Raw genomic sequence first — 10,429 nt, 5'->3', positions numbered from 1 at the left:
TTGGACACCCCAAAGTGGAATAGGGGTCTAATATCTTGGGATGAAGGGAGTAGTAAAATCAACTACAAACTCGTTTTAACGGCTTAAATAGTACTCCCTCGGTCCCAAGGTAGTTGAGTCATTTCCTTATTCCCCGTCTCTCTTTCCACTTTAACCTTTAGCACATCAATTTCTTAAAATTGGAAAAGATTCATTAATCCACATAGTTTTGTTGTGTTTCTTTAGTTTCTACTTCTGCCATAAGCATCATCTTGTTTCATAGTGTTTGCAGTCTTGTTGAAGCAGCAGTTTTGGAATTTTCTTGTTCGATCATTCATTTGTAGCTTTCTCTATGTTTATTCATTTGTAAATACTTATTTGCTGCAAATATGTTAATTACTCTGCATTTGGCCTCACTCTATCGAACTCGCTATGATCATTGCAGGTTCGAAGGAAGCTAGCCGGTAGCTCCTAGAAAGAAATATGGGCACTTGGACTAAGAAATCTGTGGCGCTGCAGCTTCGACTCTGCTAGCTAGGCATTCGTATTTCGCCTGTGCAGATGTAGGACACCTGACCGCATTCTTCTCCTCAACTCCCAATTCCGTAAGAATCCGCAGTTATATGCATTTTATGTTATTGTTATTCTTTTAAGGCATTCAAGAAATATCAATTCAATTTATTACTCCCTCCGTCCCGGCTAAGATGACACATTGCTTAGCCGGTATGGGATTTTAGGAATTATTAGTTAAAGTGTTTAATTGGAGAGAGAGAAGATGAATGTATGCATTAAAGTAGAGAGATAAAAAAAGATGAATATTTTAATAGGAGTGAGAAAAAGTGGTTGAGTGTATTAATTAGAGAGAGAAAGTTACCATAAAAGGAAATGTGTTAGTTAGGACAAACTAAAAAGGAAAATGTGTCATCTTAAGCGGGACGGAGGGAGTATTATAAATGAGGACAGCCTCCCAAACCATTCTAGCTTATTTAGACACAAGATTTTAACCATGCCCCCGCATTTTTAATCAGTAATTACATAATTTTCAGATTATGAATGCACTAGCCAACCTTATCCTAATTATTAGTTGCCAAAAGTCAATTTTGGGTGGCATTTGGATAAAAAAGTCTCCTGAAAGGGGACCTGTTCTTTGCATAATGTAAATGTGCAAAACACCAATAGCATTGGTGTGTTTCAAAAAGTCAAGTAAATTACTCGTTTAACTACAAATATATAGATGAAAGAACAGACTAATTTGGGTTGGGCTATTTCCAGGAAAGTTTTCGGAAATTTCAACAAGAGAAATGATGGTTGTCTGCAACAACAGATGTCATTTTACCTCAACAGAAACTTCGGGAAAAACATGAAAGAAAAGAAGCCTCATTAACATTTATATACATCCTACTAATTACAAGATCACACACTACAACACTACACAACAATCAGAATCAACAGAAAAAAGAGAGAGCATGAATACACATTACAAAAAAAGGATCTCCTATCTTGCAAAATCGAAATGTATTGAAATAATCGAAGAATGGAAACTCTTGAGCCTTATATTCTTAGTATAATGTGAAATCCTCAGGTTTGCAGTACATAAACACCATGGTCCTACAAGGAGAAAGAACGAACCATCACAACAAGAGAAGGACAAAAAAAAAAAAACAAATTCGAATCATTTAGTGCGTTAACAAGTGAAGTGAGGAGCATCTAGTAGTTCATCATTATTGATAATTTATATATTAAGCGTTGTGGTTTTGATGGAGATGGGGATTCATCATTCATATATTGCATCAGCCAACACTGGAACTCAAAATTGGGAGTAATGTTTGTGCTGCTTACCTCGACTGTCAAAAATGCCAGCCAAAGCTGTGTGCAGATGATGAAAGCGGCCGCTTCACAAAGGGGTGGTCCAGGAGCTCAGCAGCTGTTGGTCGCAAGCTTGGGTCAATCTGTAGGCATTGAAGTATGAAATCTTGCGCATCACTTGAAAGAGTATCGGGGACATCTGGTCTCACTCCCTGTCCTATCTTGTATAATGCTGTCATCTGTCATCAGAGAGAAGGATTATCAAGGTCATGAGTGGGATATCATCAATGTGATCTGATCACATGCACAAACTTCCTACATCTATTTCTGCAAAACGTAATAGTGTCCTCTGATAGCAAGATGGCTGAAAAAATGAGCTTCAAGTAATAAGCCAAGTGCCATAGTTAATAGCTATCAAAATATTTCATCCCACTTAGATAAGCAATCATGAGAAACAATGAAAACGTCAATTTCTCAAATAAATCAACTGGTCAATAATGTCAGGCAAATCGTGTCTAGCACACTGTGCACATTATCGATTGGGCCCAAGTGGAAATAAATATGAGAAACTCCCCAAAGATGCACAGTCAGGATTATTGTAAATAACACAAAACTGACAAATTATCTTCGCAGAAGAAACTTTAAAGTCATTTAGAAAGTCCAAAACAGCAAAGTTCTTTCACTTACATATTCTAAACCAAAATATGGAAAACGTCTGGTCAACATCTCCAACACCGTGCATCCGAGACTCCATATATCTGCTGCAAGCCCATAGCCCTTGCTACGAACAACCTGCAGCAGCACAAGATGCAATTAAGTATATGTAGCACCGTTAGAGTTTCATCAAAACATTCCATTCCCCAACATAAATAACAGAAAGAAACAATTTCAACCAAAAACATCAAACTACATTATATAGGTTTTCATATGCAACTCCTTCAAATAAGTTTTTGTTTTGAAAGACACGCAAACTCTTACCCCTTGAACAGACTTACATTTGCTTCACATATATTTGAACTACATTTCATACGGGGGTGTTTATTTGGATGATATATAAAGGGTGCATTTACTATGTGTGATAGATTAATGGCGAATGGTAAATTAGCCTATATTATTTTGATCTATATATCCAATCATCCAAAGTATACACCACCTAATTGATAGCACATAAGATTGCGGATTTGAGGGATTACATGATATAACACACTCAAAATTGTTCAATACATCAAAGTATATGGTGGATTGCATAGGCCTTATAGTTTATTTTATCTGCTTAAGCTAACACCCAACGTAAACACCCCCTAAGAATATCAAACAAGTCAACATCTAAACGAGTATAATAGTGACCTCGGGAGCCATCCAAAATGCAGTCCCCTTGCAAGACTTCACATCATTCAACTTGGCAGCCTGCATAATGAAATAATCACAAGACACACAACAATATTATCTACCAAACCATTTGCATGATATGAAATTAATAAAGCATTGTGCGAAATATGCACATAATTTTATATTGCATATATATTTTATAAATGGAAAATAAGAGATGACCTTAGCAAGACCAAAATCAGCAAGCTTCACTAAACCATTTGTGTGCACCAATATATTTGCACATTTTATATCTCTGCAATATGCAAGACAGAAAGATAAGAAAAATTAGCATTTCGAAGTCAGTTAAAAAAAGATAACAAATCCCTTAACTTTGCTATGGTGAGTGCAAGTCAGTTGAGAGAAGAGAATTTCAAATCTGGGCACTGTACATGGGACATATATCCCATCAAAATGCACATTACTAGAGCACCTTAATTGTTTTACCATCTTGTTTTTAAATGGACCCCCCCCCCCGTCTTGGGCTTTCAATTGTATGGATGGCTTTCCGGGTCAGCTTCGAGAAGTTAGACAAATCTTATAGTAGCGGTAATGACCCTTAAATATGGCCGACTGGTGCAGAACATGTATTAAAATATTATTCAGCTTTTACCAAATTTAACTATGCCAACAAGAACGCCCAGTAACAAAGGAGTGTGTTCTATTAAACAAATTGACACACTTACTACACTGAAAGATAAGACAGAAGCTTAGCTGAAATGATTCTATCCAAGACTCCAAGTGAAGAAAGCCATAAGAATTTGGAGCTAAAGTAAGGGATACCTACTAACCCAATATTCAGCAAAGGTAGAAGATAATAAATAAGGTCAAAGAAAATTACTACCTCTCCTGTCCCCAAAAAGGTATGCATCATGATTCATCATGGGGATCAGGAAATTCAAAGCAAGCATCATTTGACATGATCATGATCCAAAAGATGCATATGAATGTGGATTGCGAACTGGAAGTTTCAAAAGGGGGTGACAGTGTGGGAAAACAACATCATAACAAAAAAAAAAAAACACTTTTTCACAATCCTCAAGCATGGCATACTCTTTATATAAGCATAACAGATGTGTGGGGTATTTCATCCAACACTAAAGTAAACAGACAGCCACACATAAGTGATTGAAGTGGGCATGAGCCTCACCACCTAGTGGATGAGATTGCCCACGAATAAAGCTCCCATAACATAGGATAGTCTTACTATAATTATTGTGAAGCCCTAGATTCATACTTCCTTGGATAAAAGTCATGGAACTAGGTTGGCTTCCATCTTTTTAAAAGAAAAGGTTATTTAAGGATATTTACACAAAGAATAGTTAATGCTGCAAGTCATACAATTCATGTCAAAACAGGTGTATGCTGTAACTAAAAGAAAGCAGAGTTGAAGAGTAAACACCCAAAAAGTCTGATTTCATCACCTGTGGATGACATCTCTGTCATGCAGATACTTCAAACCATGTAGAATCTGCCGTGTATAACCGGATACTTGAGGCACTCGAAGATCATATTTCTGGTAAAGCCTCAAAAGGGAGCCTTGTGTGACCAGCTCAAGAAAAATACAGAGATGTGACCCCTTCTACTTTATAGAAAATAGGAAAATAATAAAACTTGGGATAATGTATAATGATAGACAAAGAAGAAAGCAGACGGTACTATGGAGAATCCATAATGAATTAGAGAAAAAGGACAAAACTAGCACAAATACAGCTGGGTGGAAATATTTCAGCAAATGTTACCTTCTCTGTCCCATAATACCGTACGATGTTTTCATGTTTAAACTGACTAAGAAGAGCGATTTCCTGAACAGATTAAGAGGAACTAGAAGATCAGAAGTGTTGGAACATACAAAGAAGTAACTTCCGCATTGGTCAATTTTACAAAGGTGGTTAATAAACAAGCATCATTACAATTTACAAAACTGCTAGACCTGTTCAAGTTGGAACACACATTGCTTCCCATCCTCTCCTTGATCAAGCAAAGACACTTCCTTTACAGCAAAAAAGAATCCACCACTGCATCATAGAAACTAACTAAATTACTTCTTGCCCAAATTCAGTATCATCGTACTACCTCCATCCCACTCAAGATGTACACATTCTTGAGTGGCACGAGATTTTAGGAGTTAGGTAGAATAAGTAGAGAGAAAAGGTAGTTGGATATTTTAATGAGGAGCGAGGAGAGAGATTTATTTACAAATATAGAAAGTGGACATCTTGAGTGAACAAAATAGAAAGGAAAGGTGGACATCTTGAATGGGACGGAGGGAGTGCATATTACAGAGCTCCGATTTATCAGCAGTCCGTTATCATGTTCATAGAACTGGCAGATTTAAGTAAATTCAGGTTAACTTCAAGATCCTCATAAAACTACACCCATTGCTGATTCCAAACTCAATGGATACCCAAAGTCTAGCAACAACAGCGCACTTAGCTGCTCAAATTGCATACACATGACAATGTACTCCAAATACTAGAAATTAAATAACAACACTCAAGTAAAGTACTTACTCTGCAATTCCTTCATACACAGATCCAAATGTTCCACGTCCCAAAAGCTCACCCTTCTGCCAGTCATGAATAACACGTCCATGTCTCTCATTAGATGAAATGCTAGACATAGGTTCAGTCATGGAACTTGAGGAATCATCCTCATTTGAAGAGAAAGAGCATGACTCTGATAATGCACGGTTTTCTTCCATTGTCATTGTAACCTTCTCTTGCTCATTCCTATCCGGACCAACTACCGCAGTCTCTTCATTATTCAAAAAGAACCTGCTTTGGAACTTAGGAATACATGGATCACGCTCCTGCAGAAATCCTGTCGATGTATCCCAATCGGGCACCACTATAGTTGGTCGTGCGCCCTGAATACCATTTATACGAGAAGCTTTTGATCTCACACTTAATCTATGAACAAAATTTACACCATCCTCTAATCGTTTTGATGGCTCAGAAACACCCCTGCACTTGTTCGCATAATCAAAATCACAAGTAACCCCAAATTGCTTACTAGCTGCGCCAAAACTATTCTCTAAATTCTCAACAGGAAAACCCCCCATTTTCCGATTAATCCCATCAATTGCCCTAATATTACCGTTAGCATAAGAATATTTAACACAATCAACCTCTGTTTCCTGATACAAAGGCTCCAATTTCTTATTAATCGTACCCCCCGCCTTCATCGCCTCATATTCCTCCTGCGATATAGCGAAATCGTCTATCCCGGAAAAACCAAACGCTTCACAGATAACTTGAAATTCTCCCTCGGTCCCATCCACGCGGAAGCTCGTCGTCTTCCCGCCGTACAAATCCAAGGAGCTCGCGCGCTGAGACTCCTCCGGCGAGTGCGACGATGACGAAGATGAACCAGAGAGAGAGAAGTCGTAGCTGGCATTCCTGAGTGCGTTGCACCGCTCAAGCCTTTTCGGCTTCGCCGGGCGGCGGCTGGAGTTGCGCGGCTCCGACCTATGGGAGAAGAGCTTCGGAAATCGATGCATTTTCATCAGCCCAAGCAAAATCCATTAAACGGCTAATAAGAAATCTCAGCTCCTTTCCACTGATTGGATTCGATTCCAAACTTAATTCCTCGTCTCTGATCTTCAATAATTACCCGAATTTCGTCAAATCAAGCTGATTTTTCGGCTTCGAGCAGAAAGCCGGAAACAGTGTTTGTGTGAAGTGTGTGTGTGTGTGAGAGAGAGAGAGAGAGAGAGAGAGAGAATTAAAAACATGTGGTGCAAATGCGGTGCATTGAACTGAATTTTTCCAGCTAAACATTAATCATATTTTCGCGGGAAATATAATTAATAATCGCAAAATTACATTATTTTACAATAAATTCGAGACTTTATTGCGTATGCAGTATGTATTTAGGGTGACGATGGATTGAAATACTTGAAATAAATTGAATGTCTCAATTAATGGCATGACTCCATGTACCTTAACTCGTAGACATCTAAAATGAATTTGTCTATCATATTTTGCCATACCGCCATATATTATCATAATAATGAAGTAAGTTATTTAAATAATAAAATTTAGTCAAATATGTAGTTATCATTTTAATTTTTTTCATATGATGATCAAATTAAGTCATTTTAATAAAATGACGACTCATATAAACTTGATCATAATTTTGTGATTTTATTAAGTACTACTACATCCATCCCTCAAATATTGACACACTTTAACCTGGCACGGGTTTTAAGAAATATAATGGAAAGTGAGTTGAAAAAGTTGGTGGGATGTGGATTCTACTTTTAAAGTATTAGTTTTATAATAAAATGTGAGTAGTAATGAGTTAATGAAATATGGAATCCACTACCAAAAATGGTAAAAACAATGAAGTGTGTCAAACTTTTAGGAACGGATCAAAATGATAAACTGTATCAAACTTTCAGGGACGGAGATAGTAGTTTTAATATTCATCAAAAAGTTAGAATTGATCTCTCTTGTTCTTAAAGTTGATCTTTTTAGTTAGTGGTCGATTAGGGGGTCGTTGTGCATCATTTTCTAATAAATTTAGTGAAAGATACCCACCAAAAAATGTACTAACACATTGTGAAGATAATTTAAAAACATCGAGATGAGCCAATTAAAACTTGATTATGGGAGTAAATAAAATTTCCAAACTACAACAAGTTTATTTCAAATTATAACTATAGTCTTGAAGAGTGAAAATTTAGTGGCGGTCTTGGAAAATTATTAATCTGTTTTATATAGTAGTTTTTCAGGCACTAGATTTTTTTTATAGTAGTATGTAGTACATATTAGTACATGCATTACATACAATGGTTTTCAATATAAAATAGTATACAAAAAATTCAAATACTCACTCCGTCCCCTATTAATTGTCCATTTTTACCATTTTCGTTCGTCCGCTATTAATTGTCCACTTCCATTAACTCATTCCACTTACATTTTATTATAAAATTAATATATAAAAATAAAATTCATATTCCATTAATTTTTCCAATTCTTCACGTCACATTTGAACATTATTAGCATGAAGGGCCATTTTAGTAGAGTTTTTTGGGAGCTACGAGATAAGCCAAACACCTCCTTAGATTGCTCCAATGTAATTATTGAATCAATTAAGTTTATTTATACCAACTTTGACTAAGAAAAAGAGCAACATAGTCTCTCTTTTTCAAGGGGAAGCAAAATCGTAGTCAAAAGTAGAAATATAAACCAATATCAAAACTCGCACCAAACATTTGTTTACTACCAGTGTTACATATCTTAATTTATGTTAGGACTTTCATAACAGTACTGACAAATTTCGAATGTGATGATTAATTATTGAAATTGTTCCTCGACTAATTTGATGATTAAAAATAACTAATACTACTACTAACCTGTGTTTCTACAAACGCTTTTTATGACCTTTTATATTCTATTAAAAGATTACTATATGGACGAATGTGTCGTATAATGCTGACAACATATGTGTGTGTCATGAAATTGTCAGCCAGCGTCAGCAATTATTCTGATCTAAGATAAGTTTATGAAGTAAATGCATCTTCTGCTGCCTACTTATTAATGCCATGCACCTTTCGACCAATACGTAGAAATATTAATGAAGCCAAGATGGGCAATTACATTTTCCCTACTTGTGCAATTGTAGGCAAAAATGCCAGTGATTTTTCTTTTAAAAAGGCAATAATCAATTGTCATTAGTGTAATATATATCATCCGTCCATTTTTCACTTTAAAACATAGCTAAATAGATTACCTAATAATTATGCATAAATTATTTTATTTGCAAGATGACTAAGTGTATTACTATAATTACAATTGCATCTTTCAGAGATTAAATCATACAAAATTAAATAGGATCTCCATAAAAGAAGATAAAATCGGACCAGACTGCTTACCTTTTCCCAGTCGAATAAGCCGATCATGTTCAATTTTTCAAAATATGGAAAAAGAGTGGAGTATTAGTTAAAATACATAATAAATAATAAAGTAACAAAATATATTTGGCTATTTTTGAAATTTACATGCAAAATATGAAGAGCCATGTCGTGAAAAGTATTGCCCTGATTTTGATTCCAAAGTGTCGATTAGAAAGCAGTGAAATGTTTGTTCAGGTTGCCAACATTATATGTTGTACGGCTTTAAATTTTATCGTCCACTACTGATGGCATGAATTATATGTCAAGTTCATAAATGCATATGCTGATATGCCCCACTCCCACTGCCGACTTTATACATGATATGTCTCTTATTTCACACATGGAATTACATGTTCACTTCAATGATAATTGTCACATAGTGATAGTTAGCTATCAATCTATATGCGTCTTTTTCTTCTCAATTTTTTAATAATTCTACAATGATGCCGCTTGTGATTGCCTACATTACGTAGAAATTCAGATCGCAAACTATGATTAGTAGGAGTATAAACCTTCCAACTTAGGTTATGATTTAGACTAGGGATGTCAATCTAGTTCGAAATCCGTGGGTCGACCTGAATAACCCGATTAAATCATAAGGTTAGGCTAGGGCCAAAAAAATTGCAACCCAAATTTAGAAGCGGGCTACACGGGCTGACCCATTTGGGTCGACAGGTTAGCACATGGGTTAAAACAATAATATAATTAAAATTTTGGGTTATACTTATATGAAGAATATATGGTAATATCAATATTAAACACAACATTGATACGAAGTACTGTATATATTGTACTCCCTCCGTCCCATTAAAGATGACCCACTTTCCTTTTTGGTTTGTCCCAATCAAGATGACCCATTACTTAAAATGGAAACCCCTTTATCTCTACTTTATCCCCTCTCTCTTACTTTACTCTCTCCATTTAACACACAAAATAAAGTTGCATAAAATCCCGTGCCGCCCAAGAAAGGGGTCATCTTCCTTGGGACGGAGGGAGTAATAATGTATTCTCTCTCAAATTGATGGTTAGTTATATGGAATGCATGATTTCCATTTAACTATAGTCATATTCACATGTGCTATTAATTAAGCGATATGTTTTTTTATTCTGATAATGGAGTACTACTTATTTGCAACAATCCGTTTTTTTAATAAGTTAGAATATTGGATTGCATAGAAAGTATATCACATAAGATCACTTTTGACTTGAATAGCCCGTAGATTAGTTCGAAACCCGAAGATTTAGGATCAGGGCTGAAAATTTATAACTCGAAAAATTCACAACCTGAATAACTCGCACCCAAATAGTCTGACCACCCAAGTGAATTGTCTCGAACCCGAGCAAGTTAGCCAATTTGCATCCCTAATTTAGAGC

At 35.9% G+C, this 10,429-nt stretch overlaps 1 protein-coding gene across 1 annotated transcript; it reads right to left on the bottom strand.

Annotated features, from left to right (window-relative positions):
• Window positions 1–1,340: 1,340 nt before the first annotated feature.
• Window positions 1,341–6,898, bottom strand: LOC125222705 (mitogen-activated protein kinase kinase kinase 1-like). The gene is made up of 9 exons (XM_048125468.1): window positions 5,667–6,898; window positions 5,087–5,171; window positions 4,896–4,958; window positions 4,578–4,735; window positions 3,337–3,409; window positions 3,133–3,192; window positions 2,473–2,577; window positions 1,819–2,024; window positions 1,341–1,587 (listed from the first exon to the last, which is right to left on the bottom strand). The coding sequence occupies exons 1-8, from the start codon at window positions 6,659–6,661 to the stop codon at window positions 1,827–1,829; spliced, it is 1,737 nt and encodes a 578-aa protein (XP_047981425.1). The 5' UTR covers window positions 6,662–6,898; the 3' UTR covers window positions 1,341–1,587; window positions 1,819–1,826.
• Window positions 6,899–10,429: the final 3,531 nt, after the last annotated feature.

Source organism: Salvia hispanica, chromosome 4 (genome assembly GCF_023119035.1).
Source record: "Salvia hispanica cultivar TCC Black 2014 chromosome 4, UniMelb_Shisp_WGS_1.0, whole genome shotgun sequence".
NCBI classification, from domain to species: Eukaryota; Viridiplantae; Streptophyta; class Magnoliopsida; order Lamiales; family Lamiaceae; genus Salvia; species Salvia hispanica.
This window is presented reverse-complemented; position numbering and strand designations above follow the sequence as displayed.